General features: G+C 38.6%; 2 protein-coding genes across 4 annotated transcripts; one reads left to right on the top strand and one right to left on the bottom strand.

Annotated features, from left to right (window-relative positions):
* Positions 1–6,785: 6,785 nt before the first annotated feature.
* LOC133719910 (putative pentatricopeptide repeat-containing protein At5g52630) lies at positions 6,786–9,210 on the top strand. The gene has a single exon (XM_062146100.1). The coding sequence runs from the start codon at positions 6,886–6,888 to the stop codon at positions 8,968–8,970; it is 2,085 nt and encodes a 694-aa protein (XP_062002084.1). The 5' UTR covers positions 6,786–6,885; the 3' UTR covers positions 8,971–9,210.
* A 263-nt stretch (positions 9,211–9,473) lies between these two features.
* LOC133721440 (cell division protein FtsZ homolog 2-1, chloroplastic-like) lies at positions 9,474–14,002 on the bottom strand. Of its 3 annotated transcripts, none has more exons than XM_062148058.1 (8): positions 13,866–14,002; positions 12,799–13,564; positions 12,392–12,691; positions 11,948–12,038; positions 10,865–10,989; positions 10,612–10,704; positions 10,040–10,105; positions 9,474–9,962 (listed from the first exon to the last, which is right to left on the bottom strand). In XM_062148058.1, exons 2-8 carry the CDS (start codon positions 13,450–13,452, stop codon positions 9,843–9,845), a joined length of 1,449 nt encoding a protein of 482 aa, XP_062004042.1. In that variant the 5' UTR covers positions 13,453–13,564; positions 13,866–14,002; the 3' UTR covers positions 9,474–9,842. The 3 variants fall into 3 exon arrangements, with proteins under 3 accessions (XP_062004042.1, XP_062004041.1, XP_062004040.1); XM_062148057.1 differs by having other exon boundaries at positions 13,779–13,992; XM_062148056.1 differs by having other exon boundaries at positions 13,818–13,992.
* Between the last annotated feature and the right edge of the window lie 789 nt (positions 14,003–14,791).

The raw sequence follows: 14,791 nt of genomic DNA, 5'->3' as shown, positions 1-14,791 counted from the left end.
TCAGGTCAAGGTCGTTGTTGGCAGAAAATAACAATCCTTGACCAGAAGTACCTTTAATGTATCTGAGGACTCGTATGGCAGCATCCCAATGAGGTTGTCGAGGCTGATGCATGAATTGGCTCAATGTTCGAACAGGGTAAACTATATCCGGCCTTGTGACAGTAAGATAAATTAGTTTCCCGACCAGCCTTCTATATCTAGTGGGGTCTTTCAACAATGCTCCATCTGTGAGAGTGAGTGTTAAATTTTGTTCCATGGGAAAAGCATGCGGGCGAGCACCCAGAAGTCCTGAATCTTGCAAGATGTCAAGTGCATATTTTCTTTGAGACATAAAAATGCCTTTCTTGGAACGTGAGAATTCAATGCCCAAGAAATACTTCAAATCTCCAAGGTCTTTCATGCGGAAGCATTTAAGAAGAAATACCTTGAGTCGCTCCATTTCTTGAAGATCATTTCCTGAGAGGAGTATGTCATCAACATAGATAAGAACTGCGGTAAGTGAATTACCTTGTGCCTTTGTGAAAAGAGAATAATCTGTCTTTGATTGATGATAGCCAGCTTTCTGGATGGTATTTGAAAATGTGGAAAACCAATTTCTGGATGCTTGTTTGAGTCCATAAAGAGATTTGTTGAGCCGACATACAAGATTCTCCCCCTGTCGGCGAAGTCCAGGAGGAGGCTGCATGTATACTTCTTCATGTAATTTGCCATGGAGGAAAGCATTCTGAACATCCAATTGGTGGATAAACCAATGACGGGAAGCAGCAACAGTAAGGAGGCATCGAAGAGTAGTGAGCTTGGCTGTTGGGGAGAACGTCTCTTGATAATCAACACCCTCAACTTGAGTGTAGCCTTTTGCAACGAGACGAGCCTTGTACCGCTCAATAGTGCCATCAGACTTGTACTTTATTTTGTAGACCCATTTGCAGCCGATCGGTTTATGACCATCAGGGAGAGGAACCATACGCCATGTATTGTTATGTTGGAGTGCTTCCAACTCTGTATTCATTGCTTGTTGCCAATGTGGATCAAGGATAGCTTGAGCATAAGAGGTGGGCTCAGTGTGACCTGTAATGTTAGCTAGAAAGGAGCATTGTGCAGAAGAAAACCGAGAATAGGAAAGAAAATGAGACAGAGGATATTTGGTACCTGGTGTAGGACGAGGCCCTGAGGTAGAGTGAGTGACTTGGTTGGACATGTGGTAGTCTTTATGCCATGCTGGTGGTTTCGTAGAACGGGTGGAGCGACGAGGGGAGGGTATGAATTGTGTAAGATCGTCAGGTATGATGTCTTGGTCGGTTGGAGAAGGTTCAGTGGGTGTGGTGCTAATATCTGGAGCAGGTGAGATGTTAGTATCTGGAGTGGGGGGCTGGACTAATGATGCAGGGGTAGTGTTTGGTGTGTGATAGCCTGGGTCAAGTATGGGAATCGAGTGTGGTGAATTTGAGATGTTTGGAAGAGAGAAAGGAAAGATGGTTTCAGAAAATTTGACATCACGGCTGACAAGGAACTTTTTGGTCTCCAAATTATAAAGTTTATAGCCTTTTTGACCAGTGGGGTAGCCAACAAAGACACAATGGTGAGCTCTGGAATCAAATTTTTGAGTAGGATGAACAACAGTTGCATATGCAAGACAACCAAAAACTTTTAAATGGTCAAGGCAGGGGGGACGATTGTATAACATTTCAAAAGGTGTTTTGTTGGACAGCAATGGAGATGGAAGGCGGTTAATTAGGTAGACTGCTGTCAAAACACACTCCCCCCAAAAGGAAAGGGTTAGGCTGGATTGGAAAAGTAAAGCACGTGCTACAGTGATAATATGTCGATGTTTGCGTTCAACAACTCCATTCTGTTGTGGAGTGTAAACGCAAGTATGTTGATACTCAATGCCATTTGTGTGAAAGAAATCTCTCATGGATAGAAATTCAGACCCATTATCGACCCTGATAGTTTTAATGTGTGCATGAAATTGAGTACGAACAAAAGCAACAAATGACTTTAAAAGATATTGAGTGTTATGCTTATGGTGCATCAAAAAAATCCATGTGCATCTAGTAAAATTGTCCACGATGGTAAGAAAAAAACGTGCTCCGGAATGTGTGGGAACTTTGTGAGGACCCCATATATCACAATGTAATAAATCAAAAGGAGCATGAGTTGATATTGAACTTAAAGGAAATGGAAGTCTTGTTTGTTTAGCCATGGGACAAACACTACAATTATCATCAAAAGAAATATTACTGGAGGATAGCAAGGGAGAAACTAATTTAAGACGAGAAGGGGATGGATGCCCAAGTCGCATATGCCACAAGGTGGAGGGATGTGAGACTTGATGTGAGGTAGGTGCCTTCAGCAACGGAGACATGTAATAAAGACCACCACGTTGTTCACCTGAGCCAATCATCTTCCCCGTAGCCAAGTCCTGTAAGACACAGAAGGTGGGAAACAAAATAGCACAACAATTTAGAGCACTAGTAACTTTGCTGACAGACATGAGGTTTAAGCGAAAGGATGGTACACATAGGACTTTTTCTAAGGTGATATCAGAATTAAATGGGATGGTGCCAGTGTAAGTGATAGGAACTGCAGATCCATTGGGTAAATTAACAATGGGTAGTGATGTGAGATTTGCTTTAGTGAAAAGAGTGGGATCAGATGTGATGTGGTCTGTAGCTCCGCTATCCAAAATCCAAGGTTGAGTAAATGCAGAATTAATTGAAACATTATAGGAAGGAGATAGACCTGCAGCATTTGCAAAAGCATTGTTGTTACCAGAAGTATTTTGTGTGGTCATCATAGAAATGGTATGAGCCAATTGCTGAAGTTGCTCTGGTGAAAGGCTATGCAAAGGATTTGGTAAAGGTGCTGAAGTTGATGCCTGAGATTCTTGTGCAGGGAGGACAAGGCTTGCTGGGATTTGAAAAAATAGGAATCATGCACCAGGATAGTGCTCTGATACCATGTAAAGAAATGGCTGAATAATGAAATGTGAAGAAATGGCTGAATAATGATTCTTCTTATTATTCAACATCAATCTATGCAACATATATATACACAAGAGCAGCACGACCCAATGGCCCCGTACTCAATTGCTCCTACACCCAAAGCATTAAAGCCATAATCTATTCCCTAAAACATGTAAATGTGTCTCCACTAAAGGAAAGAAAAAGTAAAGAACATAAAGTACAAATTTACAATATAATTCTCAATACATATGAAACCATTCTACCATCAAGCTAGCCATAACAGTAGCTGATGTCATATCGATACTTTGTTTACACTTCAATTCCTGTGATCAGGTACATCTCGTAAGATTTTATACACACAAGCAAATGAGCAATAAGCATGTCCTGATATATTCAGATTTCATACAAAAATTTAATCTGAAATTAGCCAGCCTCCCTAAAAATAACACCATAAATCTCACCTCATTCAAGCTTTCAATCAAGCTAGAACTTCAACACTCTGGAGAATGGTGGCTGCAATTATATATTGACGCCAACAGCAATGATAACAGGAAGTTCATCAAGGCAAAACCATGGATTATGAGTGAACAGAGTTCAGGGTGGAGAATAAAGTGAAAGTAGATGGGGACCAGTAGTCTCTTTACCAGTTAGGCACCAAAGGTAGAGATTGGATCAAATATATTGTCGACAAAAGTAAAGCATCAAGTCTTTGAATTGAAAAAGCATCAAGTCTTTGAATTGAAGCCTTTACTCTGTCACAGTAGGAATCCAATTGATCTTATGAATTGAATGGGACCTATAAAATGTTGAAATGAATCTAATTTAACAAGTGAAATCTATTCAGAACCAAATACTGATCTTTCTGTCCCATTAGGGATGGCATTAAAACCCATGGGTACGGGTACCCGCGGGTAATTATTCCTTTTGGGTATCTTTTAATGGGTAATACCCATAGTTTATGGGTATGGATATGGGTATGGGTAATTACAAAATACCCGTATAAAAATGGGTGGGTTATGGGTATACCCGTGGGTACCCAAATTTTACCCAAATACCCATATAAAATTGTAGACCACACCCAAATTTTTTTTTTAATTGAGAACTATTATTTTTCAACCAACATATGAGGCATTTTTATAATTTTCTTATTCTAAAAAAAAAAAAAACAGAAAACCTATACGGGTGTTCCGATGACTTTGTGTGGTCTCGGATGAGAATCTGGCCGTTGAATCATCGTATAATTGTGAAAAGTTGGTTCAAAAGGCGATCTATCAGGATCCGACCGTTGGATCATCGTATAATTTTGAGAGGATGATCCTAAGGGCGATCCGTGAGGATCTGACCGTTGGATCATCGTAAATTGTGAAAAGATGATTCAAAAGGCGATCCGTGGGGATCCGACCGTTGGATCTTCATATAATTTTGAGAGGATGATCTTAAGGGCGATCCGTGAGGATCTGACCGTTGGATCATCGTATAATTGTGAAAAAACGATTCCAAAAGGCGATCCGTGAAAATATGACCGTTGGATCATTGAATAATTGTGAAAAGACGATTCCAAAAGGCGATCCGTGAAAATCTGACCGTTGGATCATCGTATAAGTTTGAAAAGACGATTCCAAAAGGCGATCCGTGAAAATCTGACCGTTGGATCATCGTATAATTGTGAAAAAACGATTCCAAAAGGCGATCCGTGAAAATCTGACCGTTGGATCATCGTATAATTGTGAAAAAACGATTCCAAAAGGCGATCCGTGAAAATCTGACCGTTGGATCATCGTATAATTGTGAAAAGACGATTCAAAAGGCGATCCGTGAGGACAGTCCCATTGATACAAGCCTAATGAATACAACAAGGTGTCTAACACTGAATATTTCTATATTTTAGATTGTACCTCTTTTGATTTCTAGTTTTTCATTGAACCTTTTTCATCTAGTTCTTGTCTCAATCAAAATGACTTCAAGTAGATGATCAAACACATTGATTATTGCTTTCATTCCTGCAAAAACTAAATTTATCTTTCAGCTTCAGTTTTAGGTGGTGATGCAACACCATAAGTATGTGCATACTTATAGCGATTTGAAAGGAATAATTCACCGGACAATATGGTTAAATCTAAAGATCATTACATTCTGTATTTTTTAAATTCAAATAACTGAGTCCAAAATCCACTTATGAACAATTTTGCTTCTTTCTTCAAATACTATATATATAGTTTGGTATTTATAAGTTTTCAGTATGACATGTAATCACTCCTCATTTCCTTCCTTTGTTTATTAAAATTTGTATCTTAACCAAATGTAATGAAACTCTGATTCTTTGAATTGAAGAGCTGTTTAACATATGGAATCACAGCAGTTGATGCACACTATAGTGGATTTTTTGAATCGAAGCAAACGGTGGGTTGCAAATCAAGTAGTATAAATTTCATTCCACTCCTTTGTTTGACATGTATGTGCATCAACTGCCAAAAAAAAAAAAACATAGTAAAGAAATCAACTTTGTTTGGCATTTTATCTTAGCCCAAAACGATAAAGATTCATCAAACACCCCAGTTGGGTATTCAAAATTATGATGTTATCAGAATCCCCTTTTTTTTTTTTTTTTCCCTACTACTTCAACATCAGTAGTTACCTTTGAAAGAATGGAAATATGGAAATCCAACTTCATGAAGTGGAGGAGAAGAACGAAACAATCAACGTCATCGATCAAGTAAGACTAACAAGATGTGGGTTGTTGTTTTTATTTTTGTTAACGTGGATGATAATCTGGAAAACAGAAAATGTGTGAAAGGAGGAAGGAAAAAAAAGAGAGGGTAAAATAGATAGTTTGTGATAGAAAATATCATGGAAGGTCTAAATGCCAAATTAAGAGGTTTGAATAGAATCACTCTTTTTTTATTTTTTCCAATGCATATTAAGTAAAATAGCGAATATCGATTTTGATGGGATAAAAACTAATATTTCAATTGAACAAGAAGTAGATATTTTTAGGAGAATGAAATTTACACTACTTGATTTGCAACCCACATTTTTTTTTTTTGACTGAAATTTACAAAAAGAAAAAGGAGTGAAATGGAGCTACTTGATTTGCACTACTTGAAAAGGAGTGAAAAGGAGCTTTATTTGTTTTTGTTTTTTTTGTTTTAATATAAGCATAGGGGTAAAATGGAGTTTCAAATTGTACAAAAATAATGCCAAATGAGGAGGTATGAATAAAAGCACTCATAAAAAAAAAAGAATTTACATCCATAAAAATAAGTTAAAAAAGGAAATAGAGTAACCCACATTCACAGTAAGTCAGACACGATAGTTTAGTGCATGAGAACCTACAATAGAAATTGAAAACTGATAAATATGTATTAATTATATTGTTGTGGTTTAGTTTTATTTTTGTCGATTTTCTTTAGTACTAGTCAAATACTGCACAACAATGTCCGGTAACATTTGGTCTAGTGGTATAAGTCTTCTCTTTGTAAGTGAGAGATCGTGAATTTGACTCATAATAGACTAGTTGCCGTATCTTTGTTGTTGATTTGATAAAAAATAATAATAATAATAATAAGCATTTGTTTAGTTCGATTTAACTTAATTTTTATTAGTTCGATGTGTTTTTTCTATTTGTGAGTTTCAGAAAGCCGACCCTATACACTAATGTGAATTTTAAACACAATAAAATCGTTGAATACCCGATAAAATCATTTTATAGAAAATTACTCTTCAAATTACATTTATATGTAATTAACCCTTAACCCTTTTATTGATGTGGTAAAGAACTCTTCTTTACAGCCTTGTCTCTCTCTATATTGTAATTGAAAATGAAAACAAAAAAAATAGTTATGGGGCGCCACTTACAATTCCATTTTCTTGTAGAAATGTAAAGCCTCACCAGAAAATTTGATTTGCACCCCCTCTATTTATGAGTATTCAACCCTTGCGCCGTTTTGGCGGCCAAATTCTGAAAGAGGAGTCGACCACCTTGGCGCAAGTGATCCAAACCTACGCAAAAACCAAGCAGCTAAACAAAGGCAAAGAGCTCCATTCTCACCTCCTACGCACTCATTACCCACTATGCATTTTCCTCACCAACCACCTCCTCAACATGTACTCCAAATGTGGCCACGTCCATTATGCCCTCAAGGTTTTCGACCAAATGCCTCACCGAAACTTGGTTTCCTGGACTGCAATGGTCACTGGGTTTTCTCAGAACTTGAGGTTCTCGGACAGTTTCAAGGCCTTTTCCCAGATGAGAAGTGCTGGGGAGAGCCCGACCCAGTTTGCATTTGCAAGTGTGATCAGAGCTTGTGTGGTTCTTGGGTCGGTTGAGATTGGGAGGCAGCTGCATTCTCTTGCTTTGAAATTGGGCTTGGCTTGTGAGTTGTTTGTGGGTAGTAACTTGGCGGATATGTATTCGAAATGTGGGTTCATGGTTGAGGCTTGTAAGGTTTTCGAGGAAATGCCGAGTAAGGATGCTGTGTCGTGGACTTCGATGATTGATGGGTATGCAAAGAGTGGGGATTTTGAGGCAGCTTTACTGAGTTATAAGAGGATGATTAATGATGGGATTGGTGTAGATAAATATGTTGTTTCTAGTGCATTGAGTGCTTGCTCTGCACTGAAGGCTTGTCAGTTTGGAAAGTGTGTTCATTCGACGGTTGTGAAGTTAGGATTGGAAGTCGAGGTTGCTGTGGGAAATGCTCTGGTTGATATGTACTCGAAATCAGGTGATATGGAGAGTGCTTTAAATGTGTTTCGGGTTGACCCTGAGTGCAGAAATATTGTGTCGTATTCTTCTCTGATCAATGGTTATGTTGAGATGGATGAAATTGAGAAGGCTTTTAGTGTGTTTGTTGACTTACAGAGAAGGGGAGCTGAGCCTAATCAGTTCACTTTCTCTAGCTTGATCAAGGCTTGTGCCAAGCAAGCTGCACTTGAACAAGGGATCCAACTTCATGCTCAGGTGGTCAAGTTTAATTTTGATAGAGACGATTTTGTGTCTTCTGTTCTTGTTGATATGTATGGGAAATGTGGATTACTTGATCATTCAATACAAGTTTTTGACGAGGTAGCCACCCCGACTGAAGTTGCATGGAATTCATTGCTAAGTATATTTGCAGTTCATGGCTTAGGAAATGACGCCTTGAAAACTTTTAGTAGAATGGTCCAGGCAGGAGTGAAACCAAATGCAATAACATTTATCAGTCTTTTAACAGGTTGTAGCCATTCTGGATTGGTAGAGGAAGGTTTAAAGTACTTTTTCTCTATGGATAAAACATATGGCATAGTACCTAGAGCTGGACATTACTCTTGCGTTATTGATTTACTTGGCAGGGCTGGAAGGCTTGAAGAGGCCGCAGAATTCATTAACAGCATGCCAATGCAGCCAAATGCTTTTGGATGGTGCTCTTTTCTTGGCGCTTGCACAATTCATGGTGATAAAGAGAGGGGCAAACTGGCAGCGGAGAAATTGATACAGCTTGAACCTGAGAATAGTGGAGCACATGTGTTGCTTTCAACTATATATGCAAAGGAGCAAGAATGGGAAGATTTCAGGGGTGTGAGGAAGATAATGAGGGATAGCAGCATGAGGAAATTGCCCGGTTATAGTTGGGTTGACATTGGAAACAAAACACACACGTTTGGAGCCGAAGATTGGTCTCATCCTCAGAAGAAAGAAATATATGAGAAACTTGATAGTCTTCTTGATCAGATAAAGAAAGCTGGATATGTTCCAAATACAGATCTTGTTCTTCATGATATGGACGACAATTCAAAGGTAGAGCTTCTTCACCATCATAGTGAGAGGATAGCGATTGCATTTGCACTGATAAGTATGCCTGCTGGGAAGCCAATCATTGTGAAGAAAAATATAAGGGTGTGCTTGGATTGCCATTCTGCAATCAAGTGCATCTCCTTAGTTGTTGGAAGAAAGATTATTGTTAGAGATAATACTCGGTTTCACCATTTCGCAGATGGGTTGTGTTCATGTGGAGATTACTGGTAAAAATTTTGAAGGCCAAAGTTTTATAAAGGAACTCATACAAAAGTTATTTGCCTGGTTACTAAGAGCTACTCTATGTGCCATATAACTTTTCTGACAATTTTTTTTTGAGCCAACTGGGTCACTAAGAATGAATAAGGGGCTTTTAGGCTTTGATTCAAAAGCATGTAAGAAGACGAATAACCTGAGAGCCTTTGTCTTCAACTTGGAAGAGGCGATTGTATTTCTTCATCCATTGGATTATTAGCTCAATTAGTTTAGTGTGTAAAAAAGTGATTGTTTGGTAGCCATTGTCAGGTGACATGTGATTAGATTCTTCATCGAGGATTCAAGATTCATATCTCCAGCCTCCAGGTTTGAAGGCATGTAGAGACAGGAACCAGTTGCAATTCCCCCCCCCCCCCTCTCGTGAAAGACACAAGAATCATGGACCAAGAAAGTTGCTGAATGTTACCCATCAATTAATTTGGCTTTTCAGAGATTTAAATGGCTTCTATTTCTGAAGATAATAAAATAAAGCTTAAATTAAAATCAGATATTAAGTAATAACAAAGAAGAATTTTCTCTGAAGCAAAGCAATTCATGCTTCTCCATAAGTTCTATCTCACTTCCTAGATGGAAAACTCTATACACGCCAATGGCTTTTATTCAAGTATACTTGGAACAAAAGGGAACAGAGACATAATACTCAAACGAGTGTGCACTAATATATGAAGGCTAGAAACCACTACCAAGTACTAACAAATGACATATCGAGGATCTATCATCTAGTATCTACAGAGGCATACTTAAATCCCTCAGATTGATGCTGATGTGGTAATGAAGAGGCTGGGAGGCCTCAGACAAGGCACTCATTGGAATGAAAAGGAAGCATTTCAAACTCTTGGATAACGTGAGCGTCCTTTCTTCTTCAAGAAATCAGGAATCTCAACCGAACTACCTTCTGAGAAGGACGAAGGTCTTCGATTGATTCCAAGGGTAATGTCTCCTTGTGCCTGCAATTTGGTATTTTAATAAAATTGTCGAGAGACAAGTATGGAGAAACCGAGATAGAGTGAGCTATGAGGAATACCTGGAGTGGCCTCCCATCACTTTCTTCTTGGCGTTTGAATCCAGTAGCAATTAGAGTGATGCTAACCTGAATGAAACCAAGACAAGCAACATGACATTTAATAGGTTTTCAAACTGAAATACCACCAGATACTAGGATAACCAGGACTACATATCTTCTATTTGCTTATAGTTATACCTAGTAACAAGAAAATTAAAGGTATAAAATATGCCTTTAGATGCACGAATGCAAAACCTTCATTGCCTTTAGGCTCTTTACTTGGTAGCACTATTGCTGGCCAGTAGAATTTCAGAAAGAAGGGACCAAGTAAAAGCATTTGCCGGTAGGACTTTAAAAAAAAGTTGGATAACTTGTATGTTGAAAAAATAATATTTCAATTAAATTTCAAAACACTCATCCAACCGTTGATTTGAAAATCCTCACAAGAACTCTCCCATCAATTGATTATCATTTTTCATATTTGTTAAATTACTGGCACAGTAAGATATTATGGGGTGAACTAATGCAGGTGTGATCAGGTCATAACGTGCAAGGGTAGGATTACAGACTTTAGAGAAAGCAACAAAACTTACTTGACCACTGAGTGATGGATCTGTCACTGCTCCAAATATTAAATTTGCTGTTGGATCAACAAGGTCATATATAACCTCTGCTGCAGCATTTACCTATGAGAACACCCAAAATTAGTGTAGCAGAAGAGAAATGTCTCACATTGATTGTGGGTGAAAACCACCATTTGAAGAATTCAGGTATATGGGGAATAATTATATTGGAATTCAGGGCAGTTTTGGTAAGAAGTTTTATGCCAATCAGAAGAAGTGGTACCTCATAGAGTGTCAAATCAGTTCCACCAGTTATGTTCCAGACAATTCCAGTAGCCCTCTCTATACCGATATCTAATAGAGGTGATTGAATGGCATTTAATGCAGCATCTCTTGCCCTTGTCTTCCCTATTCCCAAAAACAAAGGAAAAAAAACACACAAAGACAGTTATCTCCTTACATCTAAAAAATAAAATAAAAATCGTGTGAAATGACTCACACAAGGAAATAGGCGCTGATGAAATCAACTGCTAATGCACGACAAGTCAGCCACATGAAAAAACTATTCATCGTATAGATAACTCAGTGTCTCAGTGGACACGTTAAGGAAGGCAGAAATGCAGAAATCTGTTATTTTTTTGAAAAAAAAAAAGAAAAGAAAGGAATTTCACATCATCCATATAACCCTCAAGTAAATATTTTGTGCAGATACCACAGCTGATAGCTAAGTCACACACAGAGCTCAGTCATTTTATTTTTTCTGCATTTTTCAAGACAAAAAAGATGTAAAGTTTTGCATTGAACAGGAGTCACAACTAACAAGCATAAGAGGAACATGCATCTAAAAGATGAGATTGGTTACCACCAACAAGGTTACACATGTGTAGGTAAGGACTTTGATTTCTCTATATTGATAACAAAATCATTATAATATCAGACTTGACGCCATGCACACTCCAAATCACAGGACATGGAGACTGCAACTGAAACTACGTATTTTAGACCATGTGCAACACTAACATATCATTTTCAGTAAAATAAATTTTCAGCAAAGGGCACTTTCCCTCTTTTGTGAGCATCCAATCAAATGAACATTTCTCTAAGCTTATCCTGTACATCATATAAATACACTCTAACAAACTTGGGATTAGATCGCCTTCCTCCTCACACACTAACCCAATGAACTGAGAAGTTCTTGGTGTCATTCATAACACTAATTTTCACAAGATTGGCCACAATGATGCCATCATGGAAAGCACTATGGTAATTAGGCTTCAGCACAATCATGTCCAAAATCATAAGTGAAGCCTCTGACTCTGACATCATATAGCACTGTAAACATTCTAGTTAGTAGATCAAAAATTACCAGTTGCAGTTCCTATCCCCATCAATGAAGAACCTGCATTCGCCATTATAGCCCTTACATCAGCAAAGTCGACATTTACCAGCCCAGGAATCTGCAATTAAGGTGATGATTATCAACTAGTGTAACAAAATGTGAACCTAAGGAAATAGGACAGGAAACTACAAATGATTAATGAAGCACTTATAGAACTCCATTGATCTAAAGGTGACGTTCCAAGCATATACCAACGCAATGCTCATAAATTCAGCTTATAAATATAAGAATTCTGAAATATATCATCACTCTTATGAACAAACAAGTAAAAAGTTCTTTCCTGATAGGACACTTCGGAATTCATTCTCAATTTGCTTTTGAATATTTTCTTTGCTTTCCCTTTTTTGTCTAATAATACTCGTTAACATCAAGATAGAGTTAATAATTACAACATCTTTAAAAATCACATACCGTGATTATATCCGAGATACCACGAACACCTTGTCGTAAAATATCATCAGCTAGATTAAATGCCTCTGTTACTGGGGTAGACTGGGAAACTGCAGTCAATAACTTGTCATTTGGAATGACTATCAGTGTGTCAACATTCTCTCTCAAAGCTGCAATCCCTTCCTGGGCTTGAACTGCCCTTTTCCGTCCCTCAAAGGAGAAAGGGGTTGTCACAACACCAACCGTCAATATACCCATTGATTTTGCAACACCTGCAACGACAGGAGCTCCGCCAGTGCCAGTTCCTCCACCCATTCCAGCCTGCATGTAATTCAACGTCAAATGCAGAATAGCTTCAATAAGTTTGGTAACAGCAAAAAGTGGCTAAGGTTGGGAACATAGAACAGGGAAACAGAGTTTGAGCTTACCGTAACGAAAACCATGTCTGACCCATATAGCGCTTCTTCTATCGATTCTCTGCTTTCTTTGGCAGCATTCATACCAACATCCGGGTTTCCACCAGCACCAAGACCCCGGGTAAGCTCTTGACCAATCTGTAAACGGTTCTCAGGAAACACAGGCGACATTCTCATGGCTTGAACATCAGTGTTAACAATCCAGAACTCCACACCCTTCATTGCACTCTCAATCATACGATTGACTGCATTTGACCCTCCACCACCAACGCCAATAACCTTAATCTTTGCTTCGTTGTAATTATTCGGAAGAGATTTCTCACTCAAGCTCTCAGTCACATTCCCACCTGGAGTATCTTTCCTCAGATTGCTCGACGTATTATTGCCCTCACCTCTAAGCATAGAAACCTCAGGGTGTAGATTCAGAAAAGGGTCTTTATTCGGATACGAACCCACACTGTGAGAGCTGGCTGAGCACTTAAATTGAGGCAAAGTCGACTTATGGATTGCACCCAAAAATCCAAACTTGCTCTCGGGCAGCATTTTCACACTTCTAACTCTTTCCAAGTGATTCTCCACTAATACTCTCCCTCCCAGTCTTGTTAGAACCCCAACTGGGTTTCGAGTATCAGAAAAAGTAAAATGCGTGGATGCATACGTCGCCATCCTATAGTGGCGAAACTCAAATCCAGACCAGTAAGCTGATGAATAGCAATAAATTCAGAGACCCAAGTGCCTTGAAATTTCAATTTCCACCCCAAATCCTCTCTTCCAACACCTGTTACAGAAACCCAGATAATTCTAAGAAACCACACACAACACAGCAGATTGATAATAAAATGAGAACAGTGGACTAAAGCCTAATCAAATACAAACCCACTAACCCACATAGCAGGCATTACAATACCCAGATAATAATTACAACCCAAAACAACACAAAGCCAAGCAACAAATCATACCCACCAAGCAGAAATGCAGAACAAATTGCCTACCTAATTCTGAAAAACAAGCAAGAAGCAGAAAAAAGGTACCTGGGGTTTAGAGTAAAGGTGAGAAATGAGAGAGAGAGAGAGAGAGACCTAGCAAAGAGAGACAACAGAGTTGGGTTGAAGCATTTGGGCGTAGAGCCCAAAGGGGTGTGAAAAAATTGGGGTTTTAGCAAAGCTTCAAGTCTCACTCAGGTCTGGACTGTGGAGGTCCTTGATGATAATGAAATGGGAAAAAAATAACAAAGATTTTGGTGAAAGGGAGCAAATAGTGATTGGCATCTTTAGGTGACATGTGGGCTCTCTTGAAAACAACATGCTCTAGTGTGAACCAAGTCAATAAACCCCCTTATCGTTCGGGTGAAGGGTTTAGACAGCTGTGGTGGCCAATTTTCAAATGCTTCAAAATGTGTGAAATAGTTGGGCCCAAATGATTGAGCCCATATTACTAGAGGAGGGCTATTTTTGTCGGTGCAGAGGGCTACTACTGTATTCTATTTTTATTTTTTTTTGGTCAAAACTACTGGTATTCTATTGGGTTCGGACCTCCCAATAACTTCAATACAACATTTGTTTGTGAATTTACAGAGGAACATGTAACATTGATTGGTTTGGTCAAATTTTCACATTTACCTCTAAAACAGCAGCTGAAATATGACATTCTTAAATATAAATAAAAAAAAACAGCTGAAATATGAAGCCCGAAAGCCTAGAACATCTTCATGTGAGATCAAGTTAGTATTCGACAATTTTTAACATCAAACTTCCAAATGATGTACTGTTTTGTTTACGACACACCATTAGAGTTGTACATGATGTCAAATACACGTATGTCCAATTGTCCATTTCTTCTCCACCAAAGCGATTGACGGCTCCAATTAATGAAGCTGCTCTTATTGCTCATCCAGGTTGGGGCAACATTTGCTTTTCCTTCTTATCTTTCAAATTATTTGGAAGAGAGAGATTGTGTGTCCTAATCCAGCCACACTTCTTAGGGGCCCTAGACTTGATCAAAAAGG

This window comes from Rosa rugosa, chromosome 7 (genome assembly GCF_958449725.1).
Source record: "Rosa rugosa chromosome 7, drRosRugo1.1, whole genome shotgun sequence".
In the NCBI taxonomy this organism is placed as follows: Eukaryota; Viridiplantae; Streptophyta; class Magnoliopsida; order Rosales; family Rosaceae; genus Rosa; species Rosa rugosa.
This window is presented reverse-complemented; position numbering and strand designations above follow the sequence as displayed.

What these genes read in the sequence shown, in the direction of transcription:
- LOC133719910 (XM_062146100.1), top strand. Translation starts at nt 6,886, where the DNA reads ATGAGTATTCAACCCTTGCGCCGTTTTGGCGGCCAAATTCTGAAAGAG.
- LOC133721440 (XM_062148058.1), bottom strand. Translation starts at nt 13,452, where the DNA reads ATGGCGACGTATGCATCCACGCATTTTACTTTTTCTGATACTCGAAAC. An exon ending in CAGACATGGTTTTCGTTACG is followed by an intron (nt 12,692 to 12,798) that starts GTAAGCTCAAAC and finishes AATTACATGCAG; the next exon opens with GCTGGAATGGGTGGAGGAAC. An exon ending in ATCCATCACTCAGTGGTCAA is followed by an intron (nt 10,106 to 10,611) that starts GTAAGTTTTGTT and finishes GGTTTCATTCAG; the next exon opens with GTTAGCATCACTCTAATTGC.